The 19,566-nt window shown below is 42.5% G+C and overlaps 2 protein-coding genes across 4 annotated transcripts in view; both read right to left on the reverse strand.

Annotated features, from left to right (window-relative positions):
- The window catches only part of pdlim2 (PDZ and LIM domain 2 (mystique)), a 75,586-nt gene extending 68,530 nt beyond the window's left edge, over window positions 1–7,056 (reverse strand). Inside the window, exon 1 of the mRNA XM_066644443.1 lies at window positions 6,671–7,056. The gene's annotated coding sequence lies outside the window, so the exon portion shown is untranslated. The remainder of the gene's footprint in view (window positions 1–6,670) is intronic.
- Window positions 7,057–8,570: 1,514 nt separating this feature from the next.
- sorbs3 (sorbin and SH3 domain containing 3) overlaps window positions 8,571–19,566 on the reverse strand; it is a 53,308-nt gene continuing 42,312 nt past the window's right edge. Inside the window, exons 13-22 of one of the 3 annotated variants that reach the window (XM_066643801.1) lie at window positions 18,595–18,716; window positions 17,022–17,080; window positions 16,241–16,287; window positions 13,645–13,759; window positions 13,430–13,555; window positions 13,015–13,116; window positions 12,586–12,636; window positions 11,336–11,433; window positions 11,132–11,238; window positions 8,571–10,443 (exon numbers count right to left, since the gene is read on the reverse strand). In XM_066643801.1, the coding sequence (XP_066499898.1) occupies window positions 10,382–10,443; window positions 11,132–11,238; window positions 11,336–11,433; window positions 12,586–12,636; window positions 13,015–13,116; window positions 13,430–13,555; window positions 13,645–13,759; window positions 16,241–16,287; window positions 17,022–17,080; window positions 18,595–18,716 (889 nt within the window). In that variant the 3' untranslated portion in view covers window positions 8,571–10,381. Of the gene's footprint in view, window positions 10,444–11,131; window positions 11,239–11,335; window positions 11,434–12,585; window positions 13,117–13,429; window positions 13,556–13,644; window positions 13,760–16,240; window positions 16,288–17,021; window positions 17,081–18,594; window positions 18,717–19,566 lie in introns of all 3 variants that reach the window. The other 2 variants (XM_066643800.1, XM_066643799.1) reach the window with 2 other exon arrangements.

Consider the following 19,566-nt stretch of genomic DNA (forward strand, 5'->3'; position numbering starts at 1 on the left):
ACATTCAGGGGAGAGAAAGAAGGAAAAAAAAAAAAATTTCTTCAGAATTTAAACATCACTCAAAACCCTCTAAGAGCAACACTTCACTGCTTCAAAGAGAAGCACTAAAGACCTTCAAAGGCAAACAAACACCGGAGCAACTTGCTAAAACAAGTTTGAGAACATCAGCTGGGACAAACAAGATGAGTTTATGCAAAAACACATGCATGCACACACACACCTGGAGGTGTGTTTTAGGGTTTTGTCAGTACATTATGACAGCATCATTATGGGGTGTCAAAGGACATTCGGTCTGTTTAAATGGAGATGTCGCATTGTAAAAATAAAACTGAAGCTCATATAAAACCACATCCCAGTGCTTGTGTGTAATGAGAGTTCCACTACAGCGGTGCAGGAGGGAAAAGCATGATTACAACTGCAGATGGACCTCTAAAAATATGCCTGGAAAACAGAAACACACAGAGCAGTCCTTCAGTCGGTTCTAAAATGGCTGACTAAATGCACGGTCAAGGACTTGAAGAAAAGAGTATTTGCCTCTTTTTTCCCCCCTACATCTCAGGGCCATACATCAGAGGGTTTGAAAGTCTGGTTCGAAAATCCGAACCGAGATTCCCATCAGGATTTGTGATTCTTGGTCAGTGATTCAGTCGATCAACCTGCTGTGTGAAAATGTTCAGTGGGTTTTAACACAGGTTCCCTCGCAGCTTTTTTCCAAATGGTATTCACTTCTCCAGTTACTAAAGCTTCAACTTTAATTTGGCTGCTCTTTGGGGGTTGCCACAGCAGCTCAACTTAAGGCACAGATTAAGCACAGATTTTAAACTAGAGGTCCATCCTGACGCAGCCCTTCCATTTCACCCAGGCTTGGTACAACACTATGTGCTCATTGTTCAGCCCAACCCCCAGCAGCTTGGTTGCGGACATGGAGAGGGCATACTGAACGCCACGGAGACCGTTACCTGGGGTAAGGACTTAAACTCTAGGCCCCAGAGTTGTGCAGCAGTGACATCAATGTTGCACCACGTTGCACCACATTTCACGGATTCGCCGTATCGCCCAGCCCTGTTTACAGATACATAGCAGTTAGTAATGCTATGTTTAAAGGGACAGATGTTTTCAAAAGCCCACCATGGTGATGAGATGATGCATATTCATGATCTGTATTCGTTAAATTCGCATGTTCTGATAAAATTTAAGGTGTAACAAAGTGGCACAGCAAACAGTGTGTCTTGGGGTTGTGGGTTCAAAACCCATCTCAGGTGACTGTCTGTGAGGAGTGTGGTGTGTTCTCCCTGTGTCTGTGTGGGTTTCCTCCGGGTGACTGTCTGTGAGGAGTGTGGTGTGTTCTCCCTGTGTCTGTGTGGGTTTCCTCGAGGTGACTCTGTGAGGAGTTTGGTGTGTTCTCCCTGTGTCTGTGTGGGTTTCCTCCGGGTGACTGTCTGCGAGGAGTGTGGTGTGTTCTCCCTGTGTCTGTTTGGTTTCCTCCGGGTGTTCGGTTTCTTCCAACAGTCCAAAAACAAAGTTTGTGAACAAATGTGTGTTGTATGTATATTAGTGAGCAGAGATAAATATCTTATTTCATTTGTTTCCCAACCGTGGGAGCATCATAGACACGCAGTCATAGAATAAAGAGACCTGCCCACTCATGATCCACACCCACACCCTGAAATGATGGCTTTAGGCAATCATACCTGCTAAATACACACCCTGTGAAAACAGAAAATACTGCACTAACATCGTAGGACTGTCGGGGCAACACCTCTCTTCATTTCTCTTAATGGCCTTGAATAACATTCTCCACATTCTGCATCTATGCACCAGCACTGAATCACCCGCTATCAAACCTGCCCCACAGCAAGAAAAGACAGCAAACACAAACAGAACAGAAAGGAGGGATGAATAGACAAAGAGGAGAAAAATGGGGTGTTGGTCACACACCATAAACAACAATGACACCACGATGAGAAAAATCAAGGTATGTGCTTTCATACCGACTAAATGAATCATTAAACATGGATTCGACAACCTATCGAAACCGAGCGAGGAGTGTTGAACGTTCAGTGTTTATCGCTTCATGTGTCTGTTGCGTAATGTGATTCACTCCTCAGTCATCAGAACTGTATTTGTTCTGCCGTCATAGAAACTAACCTAAATGTTATGAGACTCAGGGACAAGTGCACTGCACTGAAAACCTGTTGGACACATGTTCTGGAACACCAGGAACTTCAAAACAGAAGGGGTTATGAAAAGAAAATAAATTCTGCTTTTGCACAACACACATCATAATCAGCAAGTCAGCTGTTACAAAATCTTACATCCCAGAAAATATGTCAGAACTTCAAAGAGGACTAATTAAACCCTATTCCACAAGCGAACACAGCACTGGGGTCTTAATGAAATGATGACAGTGACATGCTTTAGTGAAAAAACCACAAAGCTCAAACATCTCAGCCTCGCTGCCCACTGTCTAAAGAGCCCTGCTCAGAGCGACGGGTTTCAGCTCCTGTTCCTTTAAATGAAAGTGAGCCACAGCTCAGTTCAGTGCAAGAACCCAGGAGTAAGGAACTGTCTTCGTTCAGTTCTCTTTTTCTCCATATTTACACAGCGCTCATATAAACACGGGTCCAATGTTGTGATTGGAGAGGCTTCGAAAAGGAGGCGGGGCCATTCTAAAGTTTCAGTACTCTATATGAAAAGCAGTTTGGGGTTGTTACATAGTTTGTAGGTTGGTGGGCTCCAGATCCCCACATTAAATGCATTGAACAAGTGATATTTTTGTTCCATAATAAGTGACATAGGGCAGCACGGTGGTGCAGCAGGTAGTGTCGCAGTCACACAGCTCCAGGGGCCTGGAGGTTGTGGGTTTGATTCTCGCTCCGGGTGACTGTCTGTGAGGAGTGGGTCTGTGTTCTCTCTGTGTCTGCGTGGGTTTCCTCCGGGTGCTCTGGTTTCCTCCCACAGTCCAAAAACACACGTTGGTAGGTGGATTGGCGACTCAAAAGTGTCCGTAGGTGTGAATGTGTGAGTGTGTGTGTTGCCCTGTGAAGGACTGGCGCCCCCTCCAGAGTGTAATACCGCCTTGCACCCAATGATTCCAGGTAGGCTCTGGACCCACCGCGACCCTGACTTGGATAAGCGCTTACAGATAATGAATGAATAAGTGACATCAACATTCATTCTAAATCTTTTCTATTCTTTTTTCAACACCAAGTATTCACAAAATCTACATTTAAAAACACCCAGGCTACTTTTCCAACATCCAGAAACACACAAACTGTTGACAACGCCCGTAAGGAGTTGCAGTAGTGGTTTGTGAAGTGAGGAGTTAGATGCGCAGTGAAGGGGAGAGTTATGCAGAGTGAACGGCACATGCTGTAGTAAGTGTTTATGGCGCGAACACTCGGAGGACACTCTGTAATCAGGGCAGTGCAAGCCACATCCTCCTCCTGCAAGCTTCATTTCCCTCTGCATGGCGAAGCAGAATCATCCCTGGGTCTTCACGCGAGCCGTAGGGATGGTCCTGGTGTGTGGTATATTCTGTTTCACGCTACACGGCCTTTCCCTTGGCTGGATAGTGAAACTGACTCACTGCTTCAAGCCTTTTCCATCTTTTTTAAAGGCATGAGAAGCGGATGGAGGGTTTGGGAAATGGGAGATTTTGTTCCATCCATTAACACACACACACACACACATACACACACACACACACGAGTTAATGTGTTTGTGTGTACTTCCAACTAACTTGTGTAATACCACAGATGAGTAATAGAGCAGTTTTTCTAACAACAACTATATGTTGTCCTATCACAACAAAGATATCTGGACCCCACAAAGGCCTAAAAACAAACACAAACAGACAAGCACAGGCCTCTAAAACAGCACAAACGACCAGCAGAACTTTCAGTGAGGGGCTCTTATTGTTAGAAACCTATACACAGCATTATTGTTGTCATTACACTACACAGTGCATCTCTCTCTCTCTCAATAAACAGAAAAACTGTTCAAACTCAAACTTACACAGGAAGCGTGGTGAGAAAAAACACACCTCAGCAATTTAAATGAATGCTACACTGCCATCACACACACACACACACAGTGAGTGAAAAACCCAACCAGTTATTTCAGAGCGTGATAGAAACCCAGGGCCTACAGTCCAGGTTTAGTCATCGAAAGCAAAAACGGTGCAGCGCTTCATTCCAAAGACAGAGAGGGCGATCTAAGCGTGTCAAACCAGTGACACAATATGCCTTTCATCGACCATTCAGCACTAGATCAAATCACTGAAACATTTCCTGTTACACGCACATCGGCATGTGCTACACATTCAAGCACAACTGACTTTGGAAACGGTTCAAAGCAGGATTTATCACGGTCATGGCCACTATTTATTTGCTACTCTGCGCTTGGCACTGCAGAAACTACACTATGAAACTTTTATAGGCTTCCTCTACATTTATTTTAGTGTAGTGCGTTAAAAATGAATTACACCAGGGGTAGCCCCAGGAGTGAAAAACCCAAACCTTGTCTATTCTTTCATTCATTCATTGTCTGTAACCGCCTGTCCAGTTCAGGGTCGTGGAAACCTTATCTCGTGTTCCTTTGAAGATATTTATAATTAAGCACAAGCTTAGCAACAAAAAGTTACGATTTTACTCTTTAATTCTTACCCTAACCCAAGTATTTCACACAAGGCACTGCACCTCAACTGATCAACAGACCTGATTGCGTCCTCTTGCCAATGAAAACACAGTCGATGTTCTTTAGCTACTAATTATTTTCTACAAATATTAGCAATTTATGTCAATATCAATAAATATTATCACATACAGCTCCCAGCTACATCCAAAGAATGTGGAACCAAAAAAGTGATGTAAAAACCTAGGATTAAGGACAAGGAGGAAGTCATTTCTGCTAACACACAAACGTAGCCACCACAGCAATAGGCAGCTCACCAGTGCTGTAACTCTATTTTTATAAAGCAGTGTGCCAGTACAATGACCCAGAGGTATGTTTGTGGATCCTCTACCTCATGCCCACTCAGCACTCTGGAGCAATCTAGACACACAATGAATACACGGTTTGGGGAGGGATTATTATGGCATGCTAGTGTTATTTTGATCATTTTGATACCATGTCTGACATCATTCTACAGCCACATGTACTCCATGAACATCATGTGGGACCATGGACGTAGAACATAGACACAGAAGTCGAGAGAGAGAGAGAGAGAGAGGAAAGGCAAAACTGCACTAGTCTAAGCAGGTTTATTGAGGTCCAGGCTTTACCGATGCACACAAACAAGTCCAGCTTTTTCAACCCCATTTAAAAAGGACTGCACCGTCATCACTTGACTCTTTTCTGTCACAGCCAGCCTCAGAACTGAACCTAGAGCAGCTCTGTGGCCGTGTTGAGCAGCCCAGCTAGTGTGAGACTGTATTTTAGCAATGGATGTTTTTGGTCTGCTACAATTAAGAAACCAAACCAAGAGCATTCCACTGGTTGTGAAAAGATTTTCCTCTTCTTCGCTTCTCTTTGGAAATGTCCCAAAAGGGAATGGCTGCAGCAAACGCAGTCCTTTTCTCCCTAGGTTTTCTGAGTCACGGATGTGGTGTTTGGGTAGCCAAGCCAAATCCTCCTGCTTCAGCAAAAAGAGAATAAAAATGCCACAGCCTTTTTCGGTATGAGCTCTGTGCCCATCTCAATCAATTCCACACGACTGAGCTGAAAATATTTCATTCTTCCTTGAGGCAAAAAAAAAAAAACATCCCACTTCAGCAGTAACTCAAAGTAAATGAAAATATTGACAGTTACAGTATGCTGAGGTAGCTGTTTGTTTGAATGGACTGGAGCAGTACCTTGTCAAGCTGGACACTGATGTGGTCACAAGAGCTTAGACTTTGACCCGAGTCTTCAGGAAGCTCAGGAAAGACTAAATAGTTCAGGACATGATCATTTCCCAATTTAACCAGAACTTCAGCTGAAGTTACACTGGCAAAGGACACCTTTAAAGTTGAACTCAGCGGAAATATAAGCAAGTCATACACAGAGCTTTGATGATTTTGATAAAAACCTGTGAGGTAATGTCTAGAATGCAAATATATACAAGTTATCTACAAAAAAACCAGGACGTTAGAGCCTTCACATGTAAGGTTGGTAACAGTTAAATCAGGAAAACCTGAATAATTATCTACAACACAAACACTGTGTGTTCCCATGCCATTATTAATGTATGCAACGTGTTCAGACCTAAATATTAAGTCATAAAGTATTATAAGACCATAAAATAGTGTATTTTAAAAAATAAGGCAACATATAAACATTTTTTATGGAAAAACCTGAGGTAAAACCAGTAGTTTTTAGAGGCATTCCACTCTTTGGACTTCTGGTTCCTACCACTTTGACTTTGTTCACTCGAATTGATAAGTTTGACTAGCTTACAGATATAGATAATGACAAATAAGAGGTCGTCTGTGTTAAAATACAGTGACATTAGCTACCATTTTACAGTATGTCTTTCTGACAACGTTAAACGTGTTACTTCACGATTTAGATATTTAATTCGTTTTAAACTAAGTCAGTTGTAAATATAAAAAAAGGACACAAAATAAACGACAACACGGGTTTAACTTAAAAAAAACTGAGAAAAATAAAATGAAAATGTGCCTCTTACCTGTAAAATAGTGCTGAAGCTAGGCAGGCTAATAACGGACACCTGTGGAAACGCACGCGCCGTTCGCGCCAAAAACAGCAGCAGAAAACGAAGATAAAAAAAAATAAGGGCAAAACAGCGGGTTTCGGTTAAATAAACACAAAATCAAGGGCTTGTCGTTGTTCAGAGAAGTCTGTGTGAGCGTCTCCCTCCACGCCGGACCTGCTGGAGAAACTCGGAGCGCTTATATCGGGTTATAAAGCACGGCTAGTGATAAACTCCCCAAAAACGTCTGAAAACACTGCGTCGTGTTTACTGAGGAGCATCATCTTCTCTTTCGCCTACTTCTACAAAACACTCCCAGCTCCGCCTGCCACGTGGAGACATCAAAATAAAGCCCGGGGGCAGGGCAGGTGGGTGGGGTAAAGAGTGAAATATATTAATATTCCACCTTAAACACACATTATGGCTGGTGTGTTGTCTCCACTGCGCTATCTGCTGGAAGTAAAATGAAGTACGGCCTTCTGAACGGATAAATGATTCTGAAAGAGGCTGGAAAGTTGGATGACTTTTTTTGTTTGTTGGTTTTTCCTTGGGAAAGTCCTTACAAATGAAATACTCGTAAGCAGTTTTAGTGTTAGCCTGATCTGCCACAATTTTAAAACCTGTAGGTACTAACCCCTGAATATTGTAAATGCCCTACAAAACAACATGACATGACTGTTTTTCCATCCTCCAACATAAACTCCAAGGAGCTACTGTTCATTATCACCAAATAACATTTATCCCAGTGACTGATAAGTGCCTATGTCACAAGACCATTGACGTTCTGTTATAATCTGTGTTTATGGAAGCCTAGTTCTGATGCATAAAAAATATGACACACAATATATGAGACAAACACTTTATTGATGACAGAAATATTTGAAATTTTAGCTCATAATAGTGACATAGCATATCATAACTATGACTCAGTATCTTTTAAACTGAAAAGGATGGATCTGGATCTCAAGATAAGATCCAAACCATTTATGACATGTTAAGTCAGAATTCTGAAAAACTTTCCTCATTGTTCATTCATTCATTATCTGTACCTTGTTTTGAGGGTAGGAAAACCCAACCTCCCCCATTCATGCTGATTTCAGTACAGTGCTGTGAAAATGTATTGTTCTAGGTGGAGCCCCATTCATTCATTCATTCATTATCTGTAACCCTTATCCAGTTCAGGGTCGCAGTGGGTCCGGAGCCTACCTGGAATCATTGGGCGCAAGGCGGGAATACACACTGCAGGGGGGGCCAGTCCTTCACAGGGCAACACAGACACACACTCACACATTCACTCACACCTACGGACACTTTGAGTCACCAATCCACCTACCAACGTGTGTTTTTTGGACTATGGGAGGAAACCCACGCAGACACAGGGAGAACACACCACACTCCTCACAGACAGTCACCCAGAGGAAACCCACGCAGACACAGGGAGAACACACCACACTCCTCGCAGACAGTCACCTGGAGCGGGAATCGAACACACAACCTCCAGGTCCCTGGAGCTGTGTGACTGCGACACCTACCTGCTGCACCACCTCGTTCTCATTATTGTAGCTCTCTAAGAGGCTTCTTTTTTAAAGTACTCTTGATGTTCCTCAGATGATGCACCACGACCACTGACCTCACAGGGAAGTTGTACGAGGGAGATTTACAGCTCTTAAACGTGTTTCAGTCTTGTGATGGCATAAAGAAATGCATACCATGATCCTAGAGTTAACTTTCAGTTTGAGAATGACTGGTTTAACCTCTCGAATCACAGTGTCATAAACAAACACAAATCAACATTCTCTGGATTCCCCACAACGTTCCACAGAGGGTTTTTTTTTCTGATTTCTGTAAAAACAAGGACACACTAGTTTTTCAGCACTGGATATATTTATTCAAATGTTATCAAAATCTGTGAGTACCAATAGAGGCTGAAATGCACTGTGTGGTCAATAAAAATATATTATATTTGCAGTCTGATAACTGTATTAATATCTGTACAAAGCATGACAAAGACAGTTTCAGTTGTCAGGGAAATAAAAAATGAATAGAATTCATGAGTTAGAAAATCCTAAGTCTTACAGCCCCAAAGCAAAAGCATTCAGAACATCTCATGTTTGACAATTTCCACAGTAACTGGGCTGATCGCATACCTCCATTTCATTCCAATGTGCACATATTTCCTGCTAAAGAGCATTAGGAATGGTTACAATGTCAACTTTCAGTTTAGAAATCACAGAAGAGTTCATTTGATGGACATCATTTGGCTTCACAATCACGTGTCAGCTGTGGTGTTTACAGTCTTTTTCACAAAATGGCCGACACCGTTTCTTTAGAGGCAAGGATGTCACTTAATTTTGCCAAGTTAATTTTTGCAGGATGTATGTGGTACATTTTATAATATGCTTTCAACATACAACTTTGAGTAACTTTCAATACGAGATGAAGAACGGTTGGCCGGGACTTCCTGCCATGGCGTTTCCCGTTCATTTGCAGACAGATGAGAGAGGTGGGGGTGAAGGAGGGGGCTGCGGTATCCCAGAATTTCAGGACTGTTCATTTCCAACTGCTCAAAAACATTTAATTGAATTCCATCCTCTCTCCAAATGTTGGCCACTTCAAACGTATGTTGTTAAGAAAAGCAATATTATTAAAAATATACTTCTTATTTCCCTCAAGCACTGTGTCAATGTTATCGAGGCGTGTCGAATCGCAGCGTGTAGCTTGGTTATGGACGTTAAGCAATCATTTGCGGAGACAAATATTAAAAACGTGATTTCTTCCATGTATCGTCTCCCAGTATTTAGCCCAACGATGGAAATCATCTGGGTGGGCGGCCATCTTTGGCACAGCGGTGAAACCAAGATTGTACGAGTGGCATGTGATGTGTGTGGTGCGAGTGCATTGTTTGGGATTTGCATCATTCTGTCAACCTTCAACTACATATCCCAGTGCTCCACTTTCTGTACCTGGGTCAATCGTGTATGAGTTACTTCCTCTGTCCATCATAAATATATCACAACAAGACTTGGTCTAGTTGGTCATTAAAGAGCCTCTGTAGAAGCCTGAGCAACAGTAAGACGTAAGCTCTAGCATCCTTTCTCGACCGTGTTTGCAAAGATGGCTACAGCGCATGGGGATAACCTCCAAGAGATTTCAGCGAAGCTTGCAAAATTAATATTCGTGATGGTCGTGAAAAAGAAAAAAAAAAAACAGGAAGTAGAAGATCGTTCTCCTCTCCATTTCGTCCGCGGTGACGTGGCGTATTCACAGGGCTGTGCTTTTACAAATCTGAAAGGCAGGAAGGAGATCATTTGTACATAAACATTTTCAACCAAGCCAGAAGCTCTTCATGGTGGTCAGCTTTAGCTGTGCTGTGAAATAAGCATGTGCTTGGTTATGAAAAGGTTCACGGCTTTCAAACCGGAAGCTTGGCTAGAGCAAGTCATTTGTATCCAATCCAACAACGCTCCAGTCCGCATCTTAAATCAGTCACCGATGGCAGTGGTAGTGTCATCCAAGGAGGGTTTGTGAGCACATACACACATTAGTGCTTCAAATGTGAATGGAGTGTGCATGCAAACTAGTTCTGGAGTGAAGGCTGTGAGGGATGTGTGTTTGTTATACGAGTGAATGGTCTTGTTAATTGGTGGAGCATCAACAGGATGTGCTTGACAAAGGGTTAAGGCGTGTTCACACAGGTGCCACATAGTTGCCGGGGAAGGTTCCAAAAGCACGGGTCCTCTCGGACGTACCTGCGGGGAGAAACAATTCCAAATGAAGATAATGTTTCATTTTAAAGTTGGATAAAGCTAAAAGGGAGCAGAGCCTAATATTTTGAAACCAAGTGAGCTGTTTCAACTCGTTTCTAAATAAACCTGTATTGTAATGACATATAATGTCCTGTAGAGGGCAGTGATATCAAACAGGCTCATGTGTTACACTCGTAGTTCACAAGGCTCTTCACTACAGTGATGACACAACATAAAGGCCAGTGATAAGACATCTGTTCTGGGTTGATCAGATGCTACAAGGTGCTAGCGAAAACACAAATGGAGAAGAAAGAGAACTAAGTGAAAATGGTTCAAAGCCAGAGCTTCTGCTCCTTGTTCCTGGCTGCTGCCCGCTCAGGACGAGGTGAACACCAAGCAGCTCATTATCATTTAAAGGAACAGGCACTGAAACCAGTCGTTCAGAACAGAGGAGAACACTGCTGGGGTGTATGTTCCTTGTGGTATTTTTGACAAAACATCACAGATATTTCATTAAGACCCCAGAACTGTGTTCACTTGTGGAAAAGTGGTCCCCTGTAACATTTTTAGGCGTCAGGATCCATTCCCCACCACTCACAGATGACCTCGCATGTGCCCTCTAGAGTTCTGTTTTGGTATACCAGGATTAAAATGTGTGCATGTGCTGTTTATTAATCAAAGAAGACATTACCTACAAACCAGCCGTCATCGCACTTCTCCATCACCTGGACGATGTCCCCCTCTCTCAGCTCCAGCTCATCTCTGTTCTGGGGTTTGTAGTTGTAAACTGCCTTATACCTAAAAGGGTTACGTTATATCACATCAGTCATGTTTCTGTGCCTTTTAATAGCATCTTTAGATCAGACATAAATTAAGCACAGCTTCTAAAACTCACGGCTGGCGTGGAACCACAGTTGTGCTGTTGTTGGGGGACTGCGCTGATGGTGGACTCTTTATGTTGTAATGCTGAGGAGACTGTGTTCTGGTCCCATCCTACACTCTCAGAAGAAAGAAAAAAAAAAAAAAAAAAAAAGGTACAGTAGAGGTACATTACTGACCATTACAGGTACAAACGATGGAAATGTAGTGGTGATAAAGTCCAGTTGTGCTCCCTAAAGTTACATTACATTCTCTTCTCCAGAAGGAGAGGTAAATATTTGTAATCATTCATTACAGATCTGTGTAAAACTAAAGAACACAATATTACTCTTGGAGATTAAATGAGGCGCATGAAATCAACACAAGTTTAAAATCTACACACAATAAAATTAAGTACAATTATGTTCCCTAACTAAAGGTACAGAATATGTACCCATGAGGGTACCACCTCAATTTTTTCTGACTGTGTACACAAAAAAATTACAACACTTACAGATTAAGATCAAAGTCATGGTTTGGAAATATTTAGGGTCAAACTGACTCAGTATCCACCTTAAATCCCAAACTTAGTCAATAATTCAAAACACAAATATTTGCTTGTTGTGCCGCATCTAACATAGGGTCTGTCCCAAAACCCAGTGAGCGGTCTACATAGAGAGTATGTTACATCACAGTGTGCGCAGTCCCAACACATAGGATGTCCAAATTCTTAGATACATTTAAATAAGCTGCCTACTGTCATACCTTAATTTGGCTGAAATCTAAGGCAGAATTAAACCATCCCTCAGTCGCTAAAGCAATCCCATGATGCAGTGCAAGCACAACTCCCATCTATTTCGCTCTTCTTCCAAACTAAACGGAATTAAAAACTTCAATAAAAATAGGATGAGTAGAATCCGATATGCTCACATGCTGAGGCGACGCTAGCCGCTAATGTAGGTAAACATCTGTCACGTGCAATGGGTGGGAACAAGCTGTGACACAATCACTCTGTGTCTCAATCTGCTTCATGAGGACAGATTCTCATTTAAAGGAACAGGTGCCGAAAATGGCTGTTCTGAACATGAGGAGGACGGAGCTGTTGTGTTTGATCCTTCTGGTATTTTGACCAAAGCTTGTCCTAGACCACAAAAAAAGACCCCCAAACTGTGCTCACTTGTGGAAAAGCGGTAGAATATGTCCCCTTTAATGATAAGTACACAGAACTCCTGATCTAGGCATAACCAAGTGACTTCCGAGTACATTATGAAGCAGTATTTTTAATACCTGAGTTAAATTTGAAGGTCGCAGATGGGAATTGGCAGCTAGTCCGGGACCCTGGGGAGATGGCAGCACATGACTGGATGGTGACACAGGTGATCTCACATCTCTGTCCAATGAGCTGTGAAGTGCCGTCTGCAGTGATCCACTCCAGTGGCTGTTGGGTGGGGTGGGTGATGCAGGGCCAGGCGAGTACACAAAGTGATTGGACGGCTGTTTAGTGGAGGCGGATTGGGAGTGAGAGAGGGGAGAGCGTGATAGGCCGGAATGTTTTTGAGGTGAAAGCAGAGGCTGAGGGCTGTGGGGAGTGGGAGAGAGGGAAGGGGAGATGGGGGAGTGCAGGGGCCTGCCGGGGCTGCGTGGCTCCAAGGCAATGGGGGACAGTGGAGAGGCTGAAATATCATCAAACATTTTGGTGCGGGGCATTTTGTTGACCTGGACGTAGTTAACGGGGAAAATCCCACTGCGGTTGGTGCCAGCGATGCGACCCTCCAACCAATGATCATCCACTTGCCGGGTTATAGAGATCACCTCTCCCTGAGGGGAAACAAGAGGGGTTTTCAGATATAAATCAAACACTAATAAGATTGTATATGGGGTTGTGTTATTGTCTCTTTAGAAATCTAATGCCAGAAGCTCTACAACACCCTTGAATATTAACGATTCTATACTGAACCTACAGTAAACATGGGGACTCATGTCTGTGCCCATTCCTTGGAGCATAAACTGGTTCATTCAGTAACTACAAAGCAATTTGAGCTGCACATTATGGAAAAAGAAAAAGCTCACTGACATGACTTAGTTACTGTAACTAATTATGTGACACTGCATATGTGACTTAGTGCTGGACCTTGCGGAAGGACAGTTCCACTGGGAGGTCAGCGTTGAAGTTGAAAAGGGCCACGGCCTCACCGTACTCCAGCACCTGCACCGTGGGAGACTTTATGGGCACCGGCTTCTCGGTTGGAGGAATGATCTGTAGAGAGAATAAAAGAGGGAAGGAAGGGTGAGGCTAAGCACCAGGCAACACATCCAAAACAAACACACACAAACCTACACACATACCTCCACATAGCTGGTGGGGAAGATTCCCGCTCTGCCGTGGTGCTCTCCTTCATACCAGTTGGCGTCAACCTGACGATGGATATATACCACATCGCCCTTCTGCAAGGTCAGCTCCCTGTAAAGCAGTGGTCAACAAATGTCATCGTGTAGTATAATATAAAAAATTATATTAACAGGGTGCTACGGTGGCAGGTAGTGTTTCAGTCACACAGCTTCAGGGACCTGGAGGTTGTGGGTTCGAGTCCCGCTCCGTGTGACTGTCTGTGAGGAGTTTGGTGTGTTCTCCCTGTGTCTGCATGGGTTTCCTCCGGGTGGCGACTCAAAAGTGACCTTAGGTGTGAATGTGCGAATGTGAGTGTGTCGCCCTGTGAAGGACTGGCGCCCTCTCCAGGGTGTGATCCCACCTTGTGCCCAGTGATTCCGGGTAGGCTCCGGACCCACCGCGACATTGAACTGGATAAGTACTTACATATATGAATGAATAATATTAAATAGCAAATATAATACTAAATATATATACACATACATATAAAACTAATACATTTAATTTCAATACAATAAATAGATGTAATTAGAATGAATATATTAGCAATACAAGTTATATAACATATATATATATATATATATATATATATATATATATATATATATATATATATATATAAAAATGGTAACTGTGGCATAGTATTAAAATGCTTAAAAAAAGCTAAGTGTTATTTTATTTAAAAAAATAAAGTAATAAAGTATTAATACATTTTGTTCAGTCACTAATTTCGAAATCTATATACTATATATTATAGTATTAGTGATACACTAAATAACAAATAAAACGCATAAATTGTCACTGAAAATAACAAATGGCCAACCAAGTAAAACTGGACTAAACGCATTTATGGCGGTGGCAGAAACATCTTTTCGTGAAAAGCAGAAACGTAAGCAGCTGATACTGAAAGTGAGTGAGGTGGAGAAATAATCCCAGTAGGTTTCGTTGATATCTTCTGAACACAAAAGAGGAAATGCACTAACTAAAGCTGTAATAAAGGCAAAGGACAAACTGAAAAGAAAGAGTAATCTGATATTGAAGGCTGACAAATACGTCACTTGAACTGAATCGTCGTTTTGACTGAAACTTAAATAGACACAAAGTAATAAATAATTTGGATTGAATTACATTTTAATAATTATGTTATGGACTTCAGTTTCTCTAAGGAATTTAGGGCTTAAGTCTTTTTAATCAATGTCTCAGCTGACACAGGTTTCTACACCCGTCTGTCAGACTACAAACGGAGTGAAAGCAGATCCTAGCGGTGTTGTCTGGAGCTATAGAATGGCATTCCAAATGTGAATACACAACAAACAGTTGTAGGAATGCAATAATTACAGCCGATCTGCTGTACACAACAGCCTTCTTATCCTCAGCAGTGCGACCTGATAAGGGAACACCGAGGCAAGAATCACGTATAGAGCATGAGGAGGAGGAAATTTCACGTTCTCATGTAACAGGCTGAAAGCTATGAATGGTATTAATCACAGTCATTGTTAATGGTTTTATTTTTGTTTTGTTTTTGTCTATTCAGAAAATTAAAAATAAATAAATAACTAAATATCGCCACCTATGGGAAAAGGCAGTATAACAAGCTGTACATTAAACTCTTATATTTAAATGGTAGAAAGCGGTAGGGTGTTCTTAAATCCTTATAACACATTGATATAGTGGTATGAGACGTGGTCATTAAGATGCAGGAGACACCTGGTGTTCAAACGTCGCTGGTTTAAAACATTAAGCGTCAACACGTCAACAACAACAAAGTGTGTTTAAAAACGCTTTATCATCATCTTTTCCGCTTATCCATTTCAGGGTCGAGGTGAAAAAAGCTTTACTTTGAGTCTAAACTATTTAGAAGAGGAAGAAAAAATAAATGTTTACAATGAACAATGTGTTAGATGATGCTAGTAGGGTGGTGCAGCTAGTCAAGGTAAAACAACTTCCCGACAAACAACTAAGAAAACGCTATACAAATAGGAACCAAAAGCGGAATAACAAATATATCCACTATTTACACTCTGGACTTTCATTACAGTGTTTCTCACTGCTAGCTTTTCACGCTACCAGCTGCTAGCTGCTAGGGCTCCCTCCAATTAATTACCCGGAGTACTTAAAGATTAAGCCCCGCCCCCAGGCAACACCATTTTCACGTGAGGGAAAGAACAACATTTAAAACAGAAATGTACACAACATAATTCTTTGACCTGTAAGTATTTTAAACGTCCATGTGCTATACAACGTTTTGTCTTCCCACTGATACTTACGAATGGAACTGACGCACCTATCCCTTCGCCGATGGATCCTCCCGACGGGGATAAGAATGGACTTTCTTTAGTACCCCCTCCCTTAAAGGGAAGTACTGTCTCATATATGTTGTCTTTTATAATTATGTCTTTACGGCGAGCTTAGGCAGGTGATGGGGTGAAATGCACTCACCACGTCACACAATGACATTTGAAATCACGTGAGTATTTCCACATTAAGCATTTTTAAATGCCCCCCGTCTGCGAAGGCTGACAAGAAATCGTGTCTTTGTTGGTTTGTACTCACTTGGGAGACTGTGCTTGAAAGTTGAATTTGGCTCTGGCTGCTTTCATCTGTGATGGAACAGAAAAGACAGTCATCATCTTTGCTAAAGAAATGTACTGTTGCTAAATCCAAACATTGGGTGGCACGGTGGCGCAGCAGGTAGTGTTGCAGTCACACAGCTCCAGGGTCCTGGGGTTGTGGGTTCTCTGGTTGACTGTCTGAGGAGTGTGGAGTGTTCTCCCTGTGTCCGTGTGGGTTTCCTCCGGGTGACTGTCTGTGAGGAGTGTGGTGTGTTCTCCCTGTGTCCGCGTGGGTTTCCTCCGGGTGACTGTCTGTGAGGAGTGTGGTGTGTTCTCCCTGTGTCTGCGTGGGTTTCCTCCGGGTGACTGTCTGTGAGGAGTGTGGTGTGTTCTCCCTGTGTCCGCGTGGGTTTCCTCTGGGTGACTGTCTGTGAGGAGTGTGGTGTGTTCTCCCTGTGTCTGCGTGGGTTTCCTCCGGGTGACTGTCTGTGAGGAGTTTGGTGTGTTCTCCCTGTGTCTCTGTTGGTTTCCTCTGGGTGCTCTGGTTTCCTCCCACGGTCCAAAAGCACATATCGGTAGGTGGATTGGCGACTCAATAGTATCCGCAGGTATCAGAGTGAGTGTGTGAGTGTGTGTCGCCCTGCAAAGGACTGGCGCTCCCTTCAGGGTGTATTCCCGCCTTGTGTCCAGTGATTCCAGGTTGGCTCTGGACCCACTGCGACCCTGAACTGGATAAGGGTTACAGACAATGAACGAATGAATGAAATCCAGACATAACATACCTTCTTTTCCTCTCTCTTTGGTGGGAAGTCCATGTTTGCTGACACACACGCTGTTCTGTCTGCGAGGGGAAACAGAAGATGCGTCAATTCACCACCATTACAGAAATATTAAAGACACAACTACTGAACAATTCTCAGGAGTTTTCTCTCAGTCAGACACATTTGGCTTATTTTCTAAAACTGCAACCACTGCTTGAATACTGTCTGTGGTGCCCCACATTGTGGACGTTGAATGCCACATGCTGAGCCATTCATATTTGGGCCTGGGACAAAAGGGAGTGGGGGAAAGCAGCAGGTGATTTTGCCTCCCATTATGCACTGACAGTCTCACTCTCGGTTAATTATGTGATTTTAACATGTTTATGGTTGTTGTGTATGGCGTTTTTGGCGTGTTGTATGGTGGTCCCAGTCTATGCCATAAAGATGTCGCTGTAAACATTGCTACACCCCTGAACAGCCAGTGTAGTGGAAGAGCCGTTACCTGCCTCAGTATCTTCTATTGGAACACTCAAAAATAATGGTCTCCATTATTTCCAAAATGCATTTAATAAGTTTAAACATTACATAACTCGTCTTTGTACAATTTTTGTCCAAATACAGGTCAATATTCATTTATTAACCATCGACCTGTTTGTATTGGCTGTATTTCTCAAACCTTTTCAAATCTGAGGTTTGTAAATGTAGACTTTAAACATGGTATAAGTGATGAACATGAGAAGAACGTGAAATAAAGAACATATTTAAGATACTGGAGAAATTTAACCATGTTTCAAAGCAGTTGGAAAGAAGAGGCCAAATAGTTGATCTGCCTCCAGCTCAGTAGACATCGACTCCCTCTCTCTACCTACCTCCTTACCTGCCTCTCCAAATCTCCAGAAGAAAAAAAAAACATTTTTGTTGCTAATTAGAATCAAGATTCAACCTTCAGTCGTCCCTCTCTCTTCGGTTCCTTGTAATTAAGCATTTTCTCAACCTTTCTTTTAAAAAAGAGAACTGCTCATGTGCTAGCTCCACAAAGAGGGTGAGGAAATCCAAAACAATAACCAGGCAAAGATCATTGTCGGTTCCTGGAATCCCTTGGAGTAAAGCTGTAATGGTGTGAAAGGTCAGGATAAATCTGGATTTCTTCTGTTCTCTGCAGGCTTTAAGTAATTAGACAGACCAAATGTTCTGGCTATGTCTGCAGCTCATTCCCAACTCAAACAAAACGTATTGTCATAGCTTTCCTACAGTGGAAATGATACCACTATTCAAACTTTTTTTTCTTAATTTCCAGATGCAAATGACATAAATTTAACAGTTTATCACCTCTATTAGCCATTATTAACGGAACAAGTCAGAAGTCAGTTTCCCAATTATTTCTGGTGCCTTTTAAAAGATGAGGGCCTTGTATGAACCATCATGTTTCTGAAGATGATGCCTCCATATAGTCACTTAAATTACAGCTGCAGTTTAACCTAAAAGCTTATGTCCCTAAATAATCCAAAGTGCTCTTAGTGTAAAAATAAATGTCCAATAAAAATACAGGGCTGAATAAACAACGCTGAAGAAACACAGCCTGAAGGTCTCTTACCGTTAGCATGTGTGATGCTAGGCGCTAGTTCTGGTGGAAGGCTGGAGCAGGGGATTATGGGGCGGCAGATGGCTGCACTGCCTCCGTCTTTCGTCCCAAGAGGCTTTTCTCCAGTCCAGTAACTGAGCAGAAATAAGCAAGGAATGACAGAGTGATGCTAGTTGTAGTCTAAAAACTGGTGATAATATAACAGCAGTGTATCTGGCATTATTGATCAGCCAAGGCATGTTTACTGTCCGTGGCAATATTTCTTTGTGACAAAAGAAGTGTTGCTGACAAAAGCTAGAGGTGAGCAGTCAGCCAAATCATATCTATCAATACAACACAATACTTAAACGGATGCCCCAAGCATTCAAATACATGGTGACAAGTCAACTGGTGCTTTTCCATTGTGTGGTACCTACTCTGCTCGGCACGTCCCTATACACTTTTCAGTCCCTGGTCCCTTGTCACTTTTTCAATAGCACAGCTCCCCCCCACCCGTATCAGTGTAACGTAATCAGTGACTTCACAAAACACAGTCTCTAATGGGAACGCCACAAAGCCACAAACCCCAGCAGTGGTAACGTTAAGTGTCGTTTACTCGTCGTGTATTCACGTTTTGTTTTTTTGGAACTGAAAATGGCTCTGCAGCACAGTAGTTTTTCATCCCTTGTTGCACATCTAACTCTCACTGGATTCTTTTGTCACCCACCGATCCAATTTGATCCTCTTCAAAAGACCATGTCATCTTAATTTTACGAGCTGCGGTAGTTTGGAGATTTTACAATCAGGTAGTTTGTTTGTGCTGGATGTCTGCATTTCTTTGTGATTGTCAAGTCAACGATCTGCAAGGTTTACAAGCCCATGAGTGAGCAGGTATTAAGAAGTACCTAGTTCCAGGTATCAGCTAATTTTGCCTAACGGAAAGGCCAAAAAAAGGAGAGTAGAGCCAAGCCAAGTCGAGTAGGGACCATGCAGTGGAAAAGCACC

Source organism: Hoplias malabaricus, chromosome 14 (assembly GCF_029633855.1).
Source record: "Hoplias malabaricus isolate fHopMal1 chromosome 14, fHopMal1.hap1, whole genome shotgun sequence".
Classification (NCBI taxonomy): domain Eukaryota; kingdom Metazoa; phylum Chordata; class Actinopteri; order Characiformes; family Erythrinidae; genus Hoplias; species Hoplias malabaricus.